Source organism: Zingiber officinale, chromosome 3A, assembly GCF_018446385.1.
Source record: "Zingiber officinale cultivar Zhangliang chromosome 3A, Zo_v1.1, whole genome shotgun sequence".
NCBI lineage: Eukaryota > Viridiplantae > Streptophyta > Magnoliopsida > Zingiberales > Zingiberaceae > Zingiber > Zingiber officinale.
The window spans coordinates 160,560,749-160,580,393 of NC_055990.1; the positions used below are offsets into that span (position 1 = coordinate 160,560,749).

Here is a 19,645-nt window from a genome sequence, read left to right on the forward strand (position 1 = left end):
TTCAAACAATCAATATATTTGGTCAAAAATATTTATAAATATATATTTATGATCAGGACAATGATACGAACGCATAGAAACTTGTTTCATAAAATTCTGATATCTCTAGGTCGATATATAAGCCTTACGATTTAATATATATTTTTTTAAAGTTTGGGACAAATCCTAGATTCGTCCCAAAATCTGGGACGAATCCAGGATTCGTCCCCAAATCTGGGACAAATCCAGGATTCGTCCCAGAATTGAAAATATTAAAAAAAATAAAAAAAAAACACGGTGGGCTTATATATTGACCTAGAGGCATCAGAATTTCATGAAATAAATTTCTATGGATTCGTATTATTGTCCTGATCATAAATATATCATCATCCATAATTTTTAATTAATATTTTGAGAGATTCAATTTTTTATATCAAATTAGGTTAAATTAGGATAAAAAATTCAAGCAATCAATATATTTGGTCAAAAATATTTATAAATATATATTTATGATCAGGACAATGATACGAACACATAGAAACTTGTTTCATTAAATTCTGATATCTTTAGGTCGATATGTAAGCCTTACAATTTGATTTCTTTTTTTTTTTAAAGTTTGGGACGAATCCTGGATTCGTCCCAAAATTTGGGGCAAATCCAGGATTCGTCCCAAAATTTGGGACGAATCCAGGATTCGTCCCCGAATTGAAAATATTAAAAAAAAAAAAAACACGGTGGGCTTATATATTGACCTAGAGGCATCAGAATTTCATGAAATAAATTTCTATGGATTCGTATTATTGTCCTAAACGTAAATATATCGTCATCCATAATTTTTAATTAATATTTTGAGAGATTCAATTTTTTAAATCAAATTAGGTCAAATTAGGATAAAAAATTCAAACAATTAATATATTTGGTCAAAAATATTTATAAATATATATTTATGATCAGGATAATGATACGAACGCATAGAAATTTGTTTCATAAAATTCTAATATCTCTAGGTTGATATATAAGCCTTACTATTTGATATATTTTTTTTTAAAATCTGGGACGAATCCAGGATTCGTCCCAAAATCTGGGACGAATCCAGGATTCGTCCCAAAATCTGGGACGAATCCAAGATTCATCCCAGAATTGAAAATATTAAAAAAAAAAAAAAAAAATGGATGACTTATATATTGACCTAGAGACATCGGAATTTCATGAAATAAATTTCTATGGATTCGTATTATTGTCTTGATCATAAATATACCATTATCCATAAATTTTAATTAATATTTTGAGAGATTCAATTTTTTAAATCAAATTAGGTCAAATTAGGGTAAAAAATTCAAACAATCAATATATTTGGTCAAAAATATTTATAAATATATATTTATGATTAGGACAATGATACGAACGCATAGAAACTTGTTTTATAAAATTTTGATATCTCTAGGTAGATGTTTTTTAAAACATATATAGTTTACGACTAAATTAAAAGTTGTTATGCAACGCTTGTTAGTAGATAAGTGTTGGAAACATTAAATTTGGATCTAGAGATATCGGAATTGTATGACATAAATTTCTATGGATTTGTATTATTGTCCTGAACGTAAATATATCGTCATCCATAATTTTTAATGAATATTTTGAGATATTCAATTTTTTAAATCAAATTAGGTTAAATTAGGATAAAAAATTCAAACAATCAATATATTTGGTCAAAAATATTTATAAATATATATTTATGATCAGGACAATGATACGAATGCATAGAAACTTGTTTCATAAAATTCTGATGTCTGTAGGTCGATATATAAGCCTTACGATTTGATATATATTTTTTTAAAGTTTGGGACGAATCCAGGATTCGTCCCAGAATTGAAAATATTAAAAAAAAACAAAAAAAACACGGTGGGCTTATATATTGACCTAGAGACATCGGAATTTCATGAAATAAATTTCTATGGATTAGTATTATTGTCCTAAACGTAAATATATCGTCATCTTATAATTTTTAATTAATATTTTGCGAGATTCAATTTTTTAAATCAAATTAGGTCAAATTAGGATAAAAAATTCAAACAATTAATATATTTGGTAAACAATATTTATAAATATATATTTATGATCAGAACAATGATACGAACGCATAGAAACTTGTTTCATAAAATTCTAATGTCTCTAGGTCGATATATAAGCCTTACTATTTGATATATATTTTTTAAAAGTTTGGGACGAATCCTGGATTCGTCCCAAAATTTGGGACGAATCCAGGATTCGTCCCCAAATTTGGGACGAATCCAGGATTCGTCCCCAAATCTGGGACGAATCCAGGATTCGTCCCAGAATTGAAAATTTTTAATAAAAAAGGAAAAAAAACGGAGGGCTTATATATTGACCTAGAGACATCAGAATTTCATGAAATAAATTTCTATGGATTCGTATTATTGTCCTGATCATAAATATATCATCATCTATAAATTTTAATTAATATTTTGTGAGATTCAATTTTTTAAATCAAATTAGGTCAAATTAGGGTAAAAAATTCAAACAATCAATATATTTGGTCAAAAATATTTATAAATATATATTTATGATTAGGACAATGATACGAACGCATAGAAACTTGTTTCATAAAATTTTGATATCTTTAGGTAGATGTTTTTTAAAACATATATAGTTTATGACTAAATTAAAAGTTGTTATGCAACGCTTGTTAGTAGATAAGTGTTGGAAACATTAAATTTCGATCTAGAGATATCGGAATTGTATGAAATAAATTTCTATAGATTTTTATTATTGTCCTGAACGTAAATATATCGTCATCCATAATTTTTAATTAATATTTTGAGATATTCAATTTTTTAAATCAAATTAGGTTAAATTAGGATAAAAAATTCAAACAATCAATATATTTGGTCAAAAATATTTATAAATATATATTTATGATCAGGACAATGATACGAACGTATAGAAACTTGTTTCATAAAATTCTGATATCTCTAGGTCGATATATAAGCCTTACGATTTGATATATATTTTTTTAAAGTTTGGGACGAATCCTGGATTCGTCCCAAAATCTGGGACGAATCCAGGATTCGTCCCCAAATCTGGGACGAATCTATAGACATCGGAATTTCATGAAATAAATTTCTATGGATTCGTATTATTGTCCTGATCATAAATATACCATTATCCATAATTTTTAATTAATATTTTGAGAGATTCAATTTTTTAAATCAAATTAGGTCAAATTAGGGTAAAAAATTCAAACAATCAATATATTTGGTCAAAAATATTTATAAATATATATTTATGATTAGGACAATGATACGAACGCATAGAAACTTGTTTCATAAAATTTTGATATCTTTAGGTAGATGTTTTTTAAAACATATATAGTTTACGACTAAATTAAAAGTTGTTATGCAACGCTTGTTAGTAGATAAGTGTTGGAAACATTAAATTTCGATCTAGAGATATCAGAATTGTATGAAATAAATTTCTATATATTTGTATTATTGTCCTGAACGTAAATATATCATCATCCATAATTTTTAATTAATATTTTGAGATATTCAATTTTTTAAATCAAATTAGGTTAAATTAGGATAAAAAATTCAAACAATCAATATATTTGGTCAAAAATATTTATAAATATATATTTATGATCAGGACAATGATACGAATGCATAGAAACTTGTTTCATAAAATTCTGATGTCTGTAGGTCGATATATAAGCCTTACGATTTGATATATATTTTTTTAAAGTTTGGGACGAATCCTGGATTCGTCCCAAAATCTGGGACGAATCCAGGATTCGTCCCCAAATCTGGGACGAATCCAGGATTCGTCCCCAAATCTGGGACGAATCTAGGATTCGTCCCAAAATTGAAAATTTTTAAAAAAAAGGGAAAAAAAATGGAGGGCTTATATATTGACCTAGAGACATCGAAATTTCATGAAATAAATTTCTATGGATTCGTATTATTGTCCTGATCATAAATATACCATTATCCATAAATTTTAATTAATATTTTGAGAGATTCAATTTTTTAAATCAAATTAGGTCAAATTAGGATAAAAAATTCAAACAATTAATATATTTGGTAAAAAATATTTATAAATATATATTTATGATCAGGACAATGATACGAACGCATAGAAACTTGTTTCATAAAATTCTAATATCTCTAGGTTGATATATAAGCCTTACTATTTGATATATATTTTTTTAAAGTTTGGGACGAATCCTGGATTCGTCCCAAAATTTGGGACGAATCCAGGATTCGTCCCCAAATCTGGGACGAATCTAGGATTCGTCCCAAAATTGAAAATTTTTAAAAAAAAAGGAAAAAAAATGGAGGGCTTATATATTGACCTAGAGACATCGGAATTTCATGAAATAAATTTCTATGGATTCGTATTATTGTCATGATCATAAATATACCATTATCCATAATTTTTAATTAATATTTTGAGAGATTCAATTTTTTAAATCAAATTAGGTCAAATTAGGGTAAAAAATTCAAACAATCAATATATTTGGTCAAAAATATTTATAAATATATATTTATGATTAGGACAATGATACGAACGCATAGAAACTTGTTTCATAAAATTTTGATATCTCTAGGTAGATGTTTTTTAAAACATATATAGTTTACGACTAAATTAAAAGTTGTTATGCAACGCTTGTTAGTAGATAAGTGTTGGAAACATTAAATTTGGATCTAGAGATATCGGAATTGTATGAAATAAATTTCTATGGATTTTTATTATTGTTCCGAACGTAAATATATTGTCATCCATAATTTTTAATTAATATTTTGAGATATTCAAGTTTTTAAATCAAATTAGGTCAAATTAGGATAAAAAATTCAAACAATCAATATATTTGGTCAAAAATATTTATAAATATATATTTATAATCAGGACAATGATACGAACGCATAGAAACTTGTTTCATAAAATTTTGATATCTCTAGGTAGATGTTTTTTAAAACATATATAGTTTACGACTAAATTAAAAGTTGTTATGCAACGCTTGTTAGTAGATAAGTGATGGAAACATTAAATTTGGACCTAGAGATATCGGAATTGTATGAAATAAATTTCTATGGATTTGTATTATTGTCCCGAACGTAAATATATCGTCATCCATAAATTTTAATTAATATTTTGAGATATTCAATTTTTTAAATAAAATTAGGTCAAATTAGGTTAAAAAATTCAAACAATCAATATATTTGGTCAAAAATATTTATAAATATATATTTATGATCAGGACAATGATATAAACGCATAGAAACTTGTTTCATGAAATTCTGATGTCTCTACGTCGATATGTAAGCTTTACGATTTTTTTTCTTTTTTTAAAACTTTTGGGACGAATCCAGGATTCGTCCCAAAATTTGCGACGAATCCAGGATTCGTCCCAAATTTTGGGACGAATCCAGAATTCATCCCAAAATCTGGGACGAATCCAGGATTCGTCCCAAAATCTGGGACGAAATTGGCAACAAAACCTTTTTGATGCTACAAACCCTAGATCTAATAAGTTTGCCTCTAGTTTCCTTTGTTTCTTATCGTCTCTGTCCCGTCCCCTTCGTGTCTCTGCCACTGCGACCTTCTCAGATCTGCACTCATTTCGGCGACAGCTTTGTACTCCGGCGGCGGCGTTGATCTCCGACGGTGGAATCCTGTGTAGGTATGCATCTTCTATCTCCGCCTCTCCCATGCATCTCCCCTTTCCCCTCTTTGGCCGCGCGGACGGTGTCACCCGCGGGTGGCTGCCGGCAAGCGCGAGTGGGCGCCAGCAGGCGCGAGTGGATGCAGGTGGCTGCGGAGAGGCCCGAGTTGTCGCGCCTGAGCGTGGCCTGGCCTAGTCGCCTCTCCTGGCCGAGTCGGCGCGCCTGGCTGCGCCTCTCCATGGATGCCGGCAGGCGCGAGTCGCCGCGCCTGGCTGCTTGACCGGCCTTGGCAGTGACTGGCCAAATCTGGCCGTGAAGGGGCGTGGCCGCTGCTGCACATGTAGGGTGGCACCGGCTGCCCACTGTGGCCGCTGTCGGACGCTAGGAATGCGGCTGCCCATGCTGGCCGTGGATGCCCCCGGATGGTCGTGGCTGCCCCCGCTAAGCGCGGCAGCATGGAAATTAATATTGTATACATTTTTATTTAAAATTTGAAAGTTGCTCTTATAATTCATTGTGTTAATTTTTGCAGGTCTTGATCAATTTGCCGTGATATCAGTGTACGATCAGGACAACCATTTTTGTTCACCTCTTTTCGGTATTCCTAAGTACATTAATATACATTTTCTTATCTGTATATTAAGTTAACTTTAAATAATTAGGTTATAGTTCGGTGTTTAATTGTGTTCCTTCAATTTGATCTGATGTTCTTTGTTGCTTAGTCTTCAATGATAAGATTTAATTTGTAGTAACTTTTATTAATGATTGACTAAATAATTACATACAGGTAAAATGCAGAATCAAAGAAGTTGGATGTATAATAAGAATTTACCTAATCGTCAAGGGTTAACTAATGAGTTTATCACTGGTCTGAGACAATTTTTGCATTTTGCATCTAGTCAAGTTAAGTATATGGATGGCAAGAAGATAATATGTCCATGTAGAAAGTGTCACAATGGCAAATTTTTACCCACAGATAAAGTTGAAGAACATCTATGTAGATTTGGTTTTACCCCCAATTATTATAATTGGACATGTCATGGTGAACCGTTCATATCTAATGAGGATAATGAACGGAATTTCCAAGCCTCTGTTAGTGGGGATCAGAGTTATGATGAACAAGTAAATCCATATCAGAGGATGGTAATTGATGCAAGATGTCAGAATTTTATTCCCAATACTCTTGGTGCAAGTTCTAGTTTTCCCCCAACAAGTGAACAAATGTTTGTTTCTAATACATCACCGTTGGAGGAGCCCGATGTACCAGGTCTTGATGAAATATATCACAAATTTAATGAAGTGTTGAGTGCCGTAAATGAACCATTATGGGCTGATTGTGATACTCAAACTAAATTATCTCTCACCACCAGACTATTAAATATAAAGGCAGATCATAATCTCTCCGAAGATTGTTTTAATGATATTGTTCAAGCTTTTGATGATACATTGCCACGTGATCACATTTTGCCTCCTGATTTTTACAGTATGAAAAAAATGGTGAAAGATTTAGGTCTTCCGGTTGAAAGAATTGATGTTTGCAGAGATGGTTGTATGTTATATTGGGGAGATGATGCATATGCAGATGTTTGTAAATTCTGTAATCAAGATAGGTATAAGACAACCAGAAGGAGTCAACAACGACGTAAATCATACAACCAGTTGTTTTATTTACCTTTAACTCCTAGATTACAAAGACTGTATGCATCAAAGGCAACAGCAGAACACATGACTTGGCATGCAACTCATAAAACAGAAGAGGGGCTAATGTGTCATCCATCAGATGCAGATGCGTGGAAAAATTTTGATAGAACATATCCAGATTTTGCAAAGGAGGCTCGAAACATTAGATTATGTCTATGTGCTGATGGATTTGCTCCATTTGGTAAATCAGGAAGAAATTATTCTTGTTGGCCAGTTATCTTAACGCCATATAATCTTCCACCTGGGATGTGCATGAAAACACCTTATATGTTTTTAACATTGGTTGTACCTGGGCCGCAAAATCCAAAGAAGTTGATAGATATTTATATGCAACCCCTGATAGCTGAACTTAAACAACTATGGGATGAAGGTGTTCCTACATACGATGTTAATTCTAACCAGATGTTTATAATGAAGGCTGCTCTTCTTTGGACCATAAATGACTTTCCAGCCTACGGTATGCTATCAGGTTGGAGTACTGCTGGGATCTTGGGATGCCCCATATGTATGGAGAGATCAAAGTCAATCAGATTGAAACATGGGAAGAAACCGAGTTATTTTGATTGTCATAGGCAATTTTTACCAACAAATCATAATTTCAGAAGGAATAAAGATGAATTCACTAAAAATAGGATTGAACGAACACTTCCGCCTTTGAGATTGACAGGTCTAGATATTTGGTACAGAGTGCTTCACTTTCCATCTGTTATTGAAAACCCTCATGGTACAACATATGATTATGGGCATACACATAAATGGACTAAACGGAGTATATTTTGGGATTTGCCATATTGGTTTAGTCATTTGATACATCATAATCTCGATGTAATGCATATTGAGAAGAATGTTTTTGATAATCTGATAAATACAGTGATGGATATCAATGGAAAAACAAAAGACAATCTCAATGCAAGAAAAGATATGCGACTCATTTGTAAAAGACCCACTCTTGATGTTGATGAAAATAGTAGGGGACCAAAGCCAAAGGCAGTTTATACATTAAATAAGGATCAACGACGTGTCCTATGTGAATGGTTGAAGTCTTTAAAATTTCCAGATGGGTATGTCTCTAATCTTGGAAGATGTGTTGATATCAAAGAATGCAAATTATTTGGGTTGAAAAGTCATGATTGTCATATAATAATGCAAAGATTGATTCCTATTGCTTTTAAGGAACTCTTACCACAATTTGTATGGGGAGCAATTACGGAGTTAAGTATTTTCCTACATGATATTTGCTCAACAGTTTTGCGACGTTCACACATGGAGAAGTTAGAGAGAGGCATTCCAATCATTTTGTGCAATTTGGAAAGGATATTTCCACCCTCTTTTTTTGATTCCATGGAACATCTTTTGGTTCACTTGCCATATGAGGCTAAAGTTGGAGGACCCGTCCATTTTCGGTGGATGTATCCATTTGAAAGGTAAAATTTCTTTTTTCCTATACTTTAACTCTTTGAATGGAAAAAAATTACTAATTATGCTGGATTATGTATTAATAGTTAACATAATTTATTAAATTTTCAACAGATTCTTATATCATTTGAAGAAAAAAGTGAAAAATAAAGCACGTGTTGAAGCCTCTATTGTTAATGCATACATTGTGGAGGAAGTAACAACTTTTGCATCATATTATTTTGAATCTCATGTCCCTAGCAAAAGGCGAAAAGCGGGCAGAAATGATGAGGGTCCTATTGATCCAAATGTCAACTCATTTTCAATCTTTAACTACCTTGGTCGACCAAGTGGACCATGTAAACAAAGATATTTAACTGGTAAAGAATGGCGTGCAGCCCAAACCTATATTTTACTAAATTGTCCAGAAGTATCGTCGTATTACGAGTAAGTATATATTTATATTCTAATTCTTTTTATGCCGTAAATTGGTTGTGTAATAATATGTTTTTTTTTAAGTAGGATATTTCAAAACTTATATTCTGAATTGTCGCCACAAGAATTCGATAGATTTTGCGAAGAAGAATTTGCTGCATGGTTCAAATCATATGTAAGTAAATAATATCTATTTGGTTGAATCATATGCATATGTTTAACAATTGGTGTTTTGACCTTAGGTTCAAGGTAATCAAGCTCACCTTGAGCAAGAATGGCTATTCCATCTGTCATGGGGTCCAAAATCATTCGTACGCACTTGGCCAGCATATTTCATAAATGGATATAATTTTCATACTCAAGAATATGGAATGGGAAAGAATACCATGAATAGTGGGGTGTGTGTATCGTCATCTAATGAAGGAGGTCCAAGCAATGATTTTTATGGTTTGTTGGATGAAATTATAGAAGTAGAATACCCAGGGCCACAAATGCAAGTAATATTATTTATGTGTCGCTGGTTTGACCCTGTTAGAGGGATGAAGGTGCATCCACATTATAATTTAGTTGAAATAAATCATAAGAGATTTTATAAGAGATATGAACCATTTGTATTGGCACAACAAGCAATCCAAGTATTTTATTCTGCATACCCGAGTTTAAAACGTGATAAGATTGATTGGTGGGCTGTTTGTAAAACCAAAGCACGAAAAAAAATTGAGGCACGTTGGGAAAACATTGCATATCAACAAGAGGGAGTTGCAAACACCTTTCAGACTGAGGAATTTATTATTCCAACTTTACGAGATCCCAGCGGTGTAGTGATAAACGTGGATAGAAGTGAAATTGATGATGTTGACGATGATAATGAGGAGGAGGAGGAGGAGGAGGAAGAGGAAGAGGAAGAGGAAGAAGAAGAGGAAGAGGAGTCGGAGGAGGAGGAGGGGGAGGATGATGATAACTATAATGATGACTTTGATTTTTGATGATGGGTAAGTTTTGTTAGATTATTAAAGAAATTTACCATATTTTTTTTATACTGTCTCATTTATAATTTTATTTATTTTATTTGTTAATACATTGTATTTGTTCCTACAGGTCATTAGAGGTGACTATCTCATATTTTTTCCTCCTTATTCTATAAGCTTTACGTAAAAATGGTAAGGTTTTTAAATGTCCTTTTTTTATGTATCATATCTATAATTTATTTTATCCTATATTGTTGGAATTTTCAGCATATATTTCGACGTGGTGGGCGTAGACGGAGCTCACAGGACCAAACAAATTCATCACCTGCCAGTGTACCTATGCCACCCCCTGATCAGGCAGGACCATCACATGTGCCATCTCCACCGGCTTCAAATTCGCCGCCGCCATTACCATCCCCAGCGCATTTACCAGCCCCCACAAATCTTCCTGACTCTGCAAGAAGCTCATTTGCTGAGTTTAGAAATGATAGAGAATTTTTAGTCCCCATCGGAGATTCGTAAGTACTATAAAATATTTTATTTTTTTTTATTTATCTTAATAATTTAACATAATTTGTTTGTAATTTAATGCAGATTTGAAAATCCTGTACAAGTTGTTCGCGAGATTAATAGAATTGTGAATAACCATTGGGGAGGAGAGTCGATGACATATTCAAGCACCCCACCAGCCACAAAACAACTATGGTGGAGCGAGTTCAAGGTATATTTTCTTGAATTTAATTCAAATTTAAAATTAATATATAATTAAAAAAAATTCCATTTCAGCGGCTAAATAATTGGGACCCTAATGATGAAATGGAGATCCGCAGAATATTTAAAAAAAAATGTGGCGATCACATCAGACATGTATTAAGTCACGCCAAGCAGCGGGGGAAAAAACCAAACTTCATCACCGAAGAAAATTGGGAGAGGATCACCCAGTTTTGGGCAACAGAGGAGAGTAAGCAAAGGAGTGATCTGAATAGAATGAATCAATCTCATAATTCTGGTGACTCATCTGCTATATATGCGGGAGGCTCCATTAACATAGATGAGCATAGACGGAGATTGGTAATTTTTTAACTCTTCCACAAATTAATTATTTATATCAAATTATTTCATTATTTGTAATTATGTTTTTTAGACCAAGGAGCTAGGGAAGGAGCCCACTTTCATTGATACTTTCACCCGCACTTTTAAAAAAAAAATAACACTTGGAGTGGGGCGAGAGCAAAAGCAGTCAAGGTTTGAATAAATTTTTATTTACTTAATTGTACTCTAGGTAGATGTCTTAATATTATATGTGTTTCTATTATATCTAATCAATATCTTTATGTTTTTTAAAAAATAGGACAAATATGATGAACTCGAGCTAGCCCAATCATGCTCACAAGCTGGTGTCGATAGTCAGGGGTCTGAGGAGTCTGTTGGCAATAATTTGAGTTTATGGTTGGAGGCTAGTGGAGGACCAAAAGGGGGAAGGATTTTGGGAATGGGTTCCTTGAGCAGAACCCAAAGAATAGTTGGATCATCTTCCTCCTCAACAACACTTAGGACCCAAGTAAATACCTTGACTGATGAAGTTAGCAATCTGAAGGAAATAATATCACAAAGAGACCAAGAAAGGGTGCAAAGAGACCAAGAAAGGGCGAAAATGGAGCAAGATATGAGAGCATTGCGCCGACAGCAAGAATTTATCATGCGACACCTTCAGTTGAACTCCGCTCTAAGTCAGGTTCCTTCCAATGACGATGATGATGATGGCTATGATGATAACGATGATGGTGGTGATGGTTGTTCCTGATTTTAATTATGTACGCTGATTAAATGTCTCCTAATTAGTGTTTTCAACATTAAATAATAGTTTCTTAACTTCTCTAATTTTTATTTTAATTAATATGATTGATTTGTTTTTAACAGGGCTGGTGAGACGAAATGTATGCTGGAGAAAAAAGTAAGTATTATGTAATCTAATTTTATTGATTTATTTATATTTTTCAGTTGCATTTGTAAAGTTAAATAAGGGTATCATTATTTTTATAAATTTATTAAATTTTGCTACTACTGCATTATTAGTTCACATAGGAGGGAATCAATTAAAATTAGGTCAGCACGAAGAAAGAATGAAATCATTTAAAATTTTATCAAATTAGATTGATATAGACGGATTTGCTACTACTGCATTATATATTGACGGATTTGTCAACCATATCTTCTAGAGATCATTTGATTGATTATATTTGAAACAAACTAATTCAGTGATGTCTTTAATCAATGAGGAAGGTGTTTGGAACCAATTTGATATTAACTAGTTTGTGTTTTATTCATTTGAGATATTTTCATATGTTAGGATTTTTAAAAATACATCTCATGCTATTCATGCCAAATGGAAATAGGATATTTGTAGCTTTTATTTGCTATGGTGAAATAGGATGTATTATATATTTAAGAAACTGTTAGCTAGCTTCAGGATACTTCTTATATTTTAATTTACCATTGCTATGAAATTGATAGTTGATACCGTTGATAAATAGGGCTTTTTTTTGAATGTTCAAGGAATTTCTGATTGCTTGTATAAAGGTGTTTAAGAGTAATTGTCTTGAGTTTGCTAACTTCAGTCCATGGGCAATTAAAAGTTTTTGACCTGTCTTAATTTTGACTTGTCTTCTTATTAGTTTGAAATATCAAACCAAGCTTTAGTCCTCTCTATCAATTTGTAGCTACAAGATCTCTGATTCATTTCTGTACATTCTGTCGGGCTTCACTTATTCTGCATACAATTGATCTTTTACCTAGGGAATCTATGGTAGTCTCAGTAATAGTCTGTTAACTCTACTGTATAACAATTAATACCAAAGGAGTAATAGTACCTTTTATTGTTGGTCATAAGGTGAGATAAAAGGAGATAAATCAAATATTAAGTGACCTCTTAAATGAAAAGATTATTTACTGCACGACTATGACTTGAATTCTTATCCATTCATACAAATCTATCGGATCTACATAACCAACAATTGGAAGCGTTATCACCCACAACACAATTAGTTCAATCTGAAGATGATCCATTTAACAAATCATGTCAGACTCAAAATTATTTACTCAGATCTGACACATTTATTGTAACTTCTAAATTGTTTTATACATCATGTGACCAAGATGTTAGTCCCAATTAACAAATGAATAAAAAAATCATCTAAATAATAATTCACCAAAAATATCACAGAGAAATATATATCATATGTGTAACAATGTAATAGAGAATATTCTATTTAGGGTTTTATCATTCCAACTTTTGATATCTATTAAAAAAAATTATAGCTAAGCACATTGTAACCAGATCATGCAGATCAACCCACATAACCAAACATTGTCAGTTACAGCTAATAAAGTAGTTGACCTATTTACAAATCCATATACAACTAGACCTGAATCCTGAAATCTGAGAGAGCACCTATGGATCTTCTGGAATTTTAGCTACTGCTACTAATCATGCTGGTAGTTTAGGCTACTTGAACATTGACCAAAGAAATAGACTGGATGTATAAAAAGGCAAGAATCAGAGAATGGGATGATAGAATTACTAATCTTTTGCCTCTCACTTTCTCTAGAACTAAAATGTTTTTGTAAAATAATTAGTCATTTCAATATCCATTAGTAAATTCAAAAAATTACAACTGAGATAACAAAAGAGTAAACAGATAGCAGATCCTGAAAGTAGAAGAAAATAATGAGTATAATCACAAAGAGAATAGTCACAATTTGAAGTTTATATAATTGTATAGATTTGAAATGGACTGGGCAAAACAATTCAAATTTAACTAAAACTAATAACAGTTACCTGGTAAAATGACTAACAAAAAAATTTACCTGTTCAAACAAAGCTGAATTCACATTCACATTGTATTCTATATTCATATCTTTCAAGCCACTACTAAAAGCTTTGCTGTGCGGGAGCTTCCACCTCCATATGTCACCATCTTCAATGTATTCAAAGAGCTTCTGTACTCTTTCAAATTTGTAACCAGACAAATTTTTTTGACCTGCCTCCTGATGGTTGTGGATTCCAAGACCTTTCAAAGTATCACTTCTTTTTAAAAGCTTTTCTTTAAAGAAGTCAAATGCAATTGTAGCACCACTCTTATCCATATCAATAACCTTTATCACATTCTTGCCAAATGAAGCATTGCCACAGAGAGCTTCAACTGCAGTCTTATGATGGTCTAATATTATCACACTGAAATGAAAAGCAAACAAAAGGAAATCACATGCCAGAATTAAGAACCTCACATGTAATTGAGAAGATAAGGATTCTTAGCACTATTACTCTATGAACAAGATGAAAGACAAACTAATATACATTAAATAACATCACAGCAAAAAGAAGGAAAAGAAAACTATGAAGGACATGGACCTAAAAAGTTGAAAGTGGTACCTCTCGACTTTTGGATATAATTCCCCGATAAAACCAGAGGATCCAATGAAATCCAAAAGATAGACTTCATTTATTTCACCTAGAGGAAGATCATCAACTCTGTAAGAAAACCAGGATCAGTAATTTTAACCAGTGATCAGGTCAGGGTAGAATATAGATGTTATCATTGTTGCAGGAAATCTTTTTAATATATCATCTAGGCCATTCTTTAAAATAATACCCAATTAGTCAGAGGCCTATATTTCATTAACAGATCATTTGCATAAAGTAATTCTTTGGAGATCAATTTCAATTGCACCAGCAGAATACAGATATAGTAGCCACAGTCACTATCATCAATCGTAAACTAATGAATACTTTTAGCAACAATTGCAGCTTTTAGGAAGAGGGACTTCTGGACAATTGTATCTTTTGAACAGATAAATACATTAGGCCTCTCCACTAAGAACAATTGCCGAAGTTAATCCCTAAAGATTACTTAGAAGTGAACAACAAAGTATCACACTAACACTGATCAAGTGCAAATTATCCAAGAGCAAAAGAAGCTTTATCTTACATTCTTGGTTTGATCGAATGGTTGTGCCCCTACAGCAATATGAAGACTTCAAACATCACAATTCTGTTTATTAGATTGCCGATCCCCAATTTAAATGCTTCCTACTAGTGTTTTTTTATATGGTCTCCTCAAGCCTACAGTAAGCTGTAATTGAAAACCTTGAATACAATTAAAACCATTTGTAATTGATTAAGGATGGAGCAAACACTCAACTATTGATATTCACTTCGTAAAGGTCCCCAATGAGCAATGTTAAACACTATTGAAAGAAAAGCAAACATGGCATATGCTGACCAATTGGTTTCTGCAAGCAATACAGTCAAGGACAGTAAGCTCTTTCTCTAGAACTGCACAATAATTCATGACAGTATGGTGTTGGATAGATTACACTATCATTCGACTCTACTATCTAAGTATGTCTGTGTGATTTAGTGATCTGTTGATAGTTCAAAGAGCAAGATGTAAACCTTACATTTTAACTGGATTCTGTTTATTTAAATTAATTATAGAAACATGTGATGTTTTCTGGTTGCATATGATCTAGTTTATTTGTTTGTTTTTATGTAGGAAAAGAAGACTTGATGGGGATGAAAGCTTTTGTGGAATAAGAAGATAACTTGATGTTTCTTAGTTTGTTTAACTTGTTGGATTGATGTACCTTCTTGGATTGATGGACTTGTATGGAAACTTGTTGGAGTGTTTGAACTTGTGAAATATTTTTGAGTAGCTTAAAGAACAAATTATGATATTGTATGCTTTGTTGAGTTTGAATGAATAGATGTATGTGAATTAATTAAGATGTGTTAATGTTAATTAGGATGTGTTAATGTTAATTATGATGTGTTGAATGTGTTATTTGAATTTGTTACATATGTATGTATGGATTGAATTGTAGAAAACAATTATATCTGGAATGTAGTTTTGATAGTAGGAACGAATTTGGCAACAAATAATTTTTGTTGCCAATCTATCGTATTCTTCCCAGATTCTGCGACGAATCTGTGGATTCGTCCCAGAATCCCATATAAAAAGCAACGGATTTGGCAACGAAAATTTAATTCGTTGCCAAATTTTGTTGCCAAAATCATTGCCAAATTTATTATTTGTTTTAAATTTGGGACTAACTTAGCAACAAAAATTAATTCGTCACAGAATTTGTCCCCAAATTCGTTGCAAAGTTTGCAACAAAAAAGTTTTTCGTCCCAAAATTGTATGAAATTTTGCAACAAATAAGGATTTTTGTTGCAAATTTGGCGACGGATTTGGCAACGAAAATAAAATTCGTTGCTAAATTTTGTTGCCAAATTCGTTGCCGATTTTGCAACAAAATTACTATTCGTTGGAAAAAATTTGGGACAAAATTTGCAATAAAAAAAAATTCGACAAAATTTTTTGACCCCAAATTCGTTGCTAAGTTTGCAACAAAAAAATTTTTCGTCCCAAAATTATATGAAATATTGCAACAAATAAGGGTTTTTGTTGCAAATTTGGCGACGGCTTTCGCAACGAAAATAAAATTCGTTGCTAAATTTTGTTGTCTCGTTGCGGATTTTGCAACAAAATTACTATTCGTTGGAAAATCCATACGCAAAATTTGGGACAAAATTAGCAACAAAAAAAAATTCGACAAAATTTTTTGACCCCAAATTCGTTGCTAAGTTTGCAACAAAAAATTTTTTCGTCCCAAAATTCTTTAGAGTTCTACCGTATATTTGCGACGAATTTGGGGACGAAAATTATTTTCGTCCCTATTTTCGTCCCCAATTTCGTTGCCAATTTTGCAACAAACATAAATTTGTTCCAAAAATTGGCATCAACCTGTTTGGGACGAAAATTTTTTCGTCCCAAATTTCGTCCCCAAATCTTTTGCAACGAATTTTTTTTATAAATTCGTCCCAAAATTCGTCCCAAAATACAGTAATTATTGTAGTGACATCGATTTCTATTTGATGATTATTAAGATTTAGCTTTCTAATTGTGTCCTTTGAAGGGTTCTTCTTGTGAGGTCAACTTAGTGGCTGAAAGTGGCTTGTTTGCTTCCCAGTTTCACTTAGCAGATGGAATTATGTCGAAGGAACAGGTCTTTCAACAAAGATGTTTTTTTTCCCTTCCCTATGTAACAATAATCCAATCAGGATCTGTTATATACAAATGGAAGTTAATGGCTTATCCACTTGTCCTCTCTTTAAAATATTTGCTGCTTCCATGGACTGATTCAACAGCTTGTGCAGTCCAAATGAACACGCTTCGTGATCTCAAAATGTTCTATAAATACTCGAACTCCTCCAATCCAATTTATTCCATCAAGCAGCATTTGGTTCAAACGAAGAGCATGGAGATGGCAAGTCGTATCATCTTCCTCGCCCTCGTCGCCTTAGCTTCCACCAGTCCTGCCATGGCTTCTGATCCCAACCAGCTCGGAGATTCGATGAGAATTCAGCAGGTGATCATTGCGTTTGTTGGATTCAAACCCTTAATTCCTTGTTATGCCACTGATGTATCCCTACCCTTGCAGCTTTGGTCAATGGCCTGGCCTGTAAGGACGCACAGATGGTCACCGTCGACGACTTCTTCTTCAGTGGCCTCGACAAGCCTGGTAACACTTCGAATGCCGTCGGCTCCAAGGTGACCCCTGTCAGCGTGGCTCAGATTCCTGGGCTGAACACACTGGGCATCTCCTTGGTTCGCATCGACTACGCTCCCTTTGGCCTTAACCCACCACACACCCACCCGCGCGCCACCGAGGTCCTCGTCGTGCTGAAAGGCGCCCTTCTCGTTGGCTTTGTGACCTCCAACCCTGAGAACAAACACCACACCAAGGTTCTTAACAAGGGCGACGTGTTTGTGTTCCCTCAAGGTCTAATCCACTACCAATACAACAACTGGACCACCAACTCTGTGGCCATTGCCGGCCTCAGCAGCCAGAACCCTGGCGTTATCACTGTCGGCAATGCTATCTTTGGATCGACGCCGCCCATCTCCGACGATGTGCTCGCGAAGGCCTTCCATGTGAGCAAGGAGACAGTCGACGCAATCCGGGCCAAGTTCTGAGAAACGCATCGAAGAGTTTGTCCATTGTTTCTCTTAGTTTGATTCAGAAACGATGTTCTGTTGTGTGGGTTTGGGCGTATGGAAACAGAGCAAGAAAAAAATTCCTTGCGTCTAAAAAAAATTCAACAATTCACCATTCATTGCAATGGAAGACAAACAAAGTACAACGCTTTAATTTACTCATCTAGATTTAAAGACGAACATAGACATGGTCTGCCGGAAGTGTTCGGCGTTGCATGGGATCCTGATCACCCCCTGATGGCGATGCCCCAGTTTCCCCTCCGCCATGGCAAGCAGAGCAACCATGGACGGCTCTCTGAACGCCTTCACGTGCACTTCAAACCTCTGCAGCCATTCTGATCCTTTATCCACGTCCTCTCCCACAAGAACCGGTACGTACCCTTTCCTCGTCTTCTTCCTTCGACTGCTGCTACTGCCACTACTGTTATTATTGATAGTCTCCTCCTCCATGCACAGCTCACAGTACACTGCTGCCATCTCCTTTCTCCACCAAAACATTGTGGAATTACCTTCTTTCGGTGCGTCTATTTATAATTACAGAAATTGGCACAAGTCGGCCGAAACCTAATTAGTACCTCGGAAATTTGTAAGATGTTTGGATATGGAGGAGAGTGCGAACATTCATTCCTTCGTTGACTTCATCCGACGACTATATGTCTAATTTCCAAGTCAACGATAGAGTCAATGGAAGACTTTTTGTAAACCGCAGCAAGTCTACAAGCCACAAGGGCATCGAGGTCTGTTCAAGTTGGAGATGAACTAGCTGGAGAAGTTAATCCGATGGTTAAAGAGATTTTTTATTTTAATTTTTAGAAACTATTGATTTTCTGAGTCAGTTTCCGTGGCGATGAACTAGAATGAACCGGAAGGCAATCAGTTTAGAGGTCAAAGTCTGCGTCCTTCATTTTAGTCGACACAAATGAACAAAATGAACCGTCTTTGGGTTTGCATTTAGCAGGCGAAGTAAATATTCAAAGTCAGCAATCCCGGAAAGTTAATCGCCCTTGGTCTATTACCATCACCGTTCGGGATTCGACGGTTTGCAGACGCCAGTTGGATGATGATGGAACGTCGTCACTCAATTACGATTACGGTTCACGAGTTCACGGTTCGATTACGTACGGTCCATGATAATTCAAAATTATTATTATTTTTAAAAAATATTTTTGAAAAAAAAAAAATAAGGGATGCGCAGGGTCCATGCTCACTGCCACAAAATTAGAGCTATGTTATATAATCTACAAGTTAAAAATTTTAAATTTTCATACCAATTGTTCTGGCTTGAGATAACCAGAGGACAAGCCATGAGTTGTCTTTGATGTTAACAGAGTTGTCGAGCACCAAGGGAGGATATCACCGAGACTTGGCAGAACTGGAAAAAGAGACAACGAGAAGGATAGGATTAAAATGGAGGCTGAGGGTA

At 33.9% G+C, this 19,645-nt stretch overlaps 1 protein-coding gene and 1 long non-coding RNA gene across 2 annotated transcripts; one reads left to right on the top strand and one right to left on the bottom strand.

Annotated features, from left to right (window-relative positions):
• Window positions 1–14,065: 14,065 nt before the first annotated feature.
• LOC122054205 lies at window positions 14,066–14,696 on the bottom strand. The gene is made up of 2 exons (XR_006132604.1): window positions 14,595–14,696; window positions 14,066–14,396 (listed from the first exon to the last, which is right to left on the bottom strand). It is a non-coding gene; the product is annotated as an uncharacterized LOC122054205 (long non-coding RNA).
• Window positions 14,697–17,420: 2,724 nt separating this feature from the next.
• On the top strand, window positions 17,421–18,201 carry LOC122054207 (putative germin-like protein 2-1). Its single transcript, XM_042616013.1, has 2 exons — window positions 17,421–17,577; window positions 17,646–18,201. Exons 1-2 carry the CDS (start codon window positions 17,483–17,485, stop codon window positions 18,199–18,201), a joined length of 651 nt encoding a protein of 216 aa, XP_042471947.1. The 5' UTR covers window positions 17,421–17,482.
• The last annotated feature ends 1,444 nt before the right edge of the window (window positions 18,202–19,645 follow it).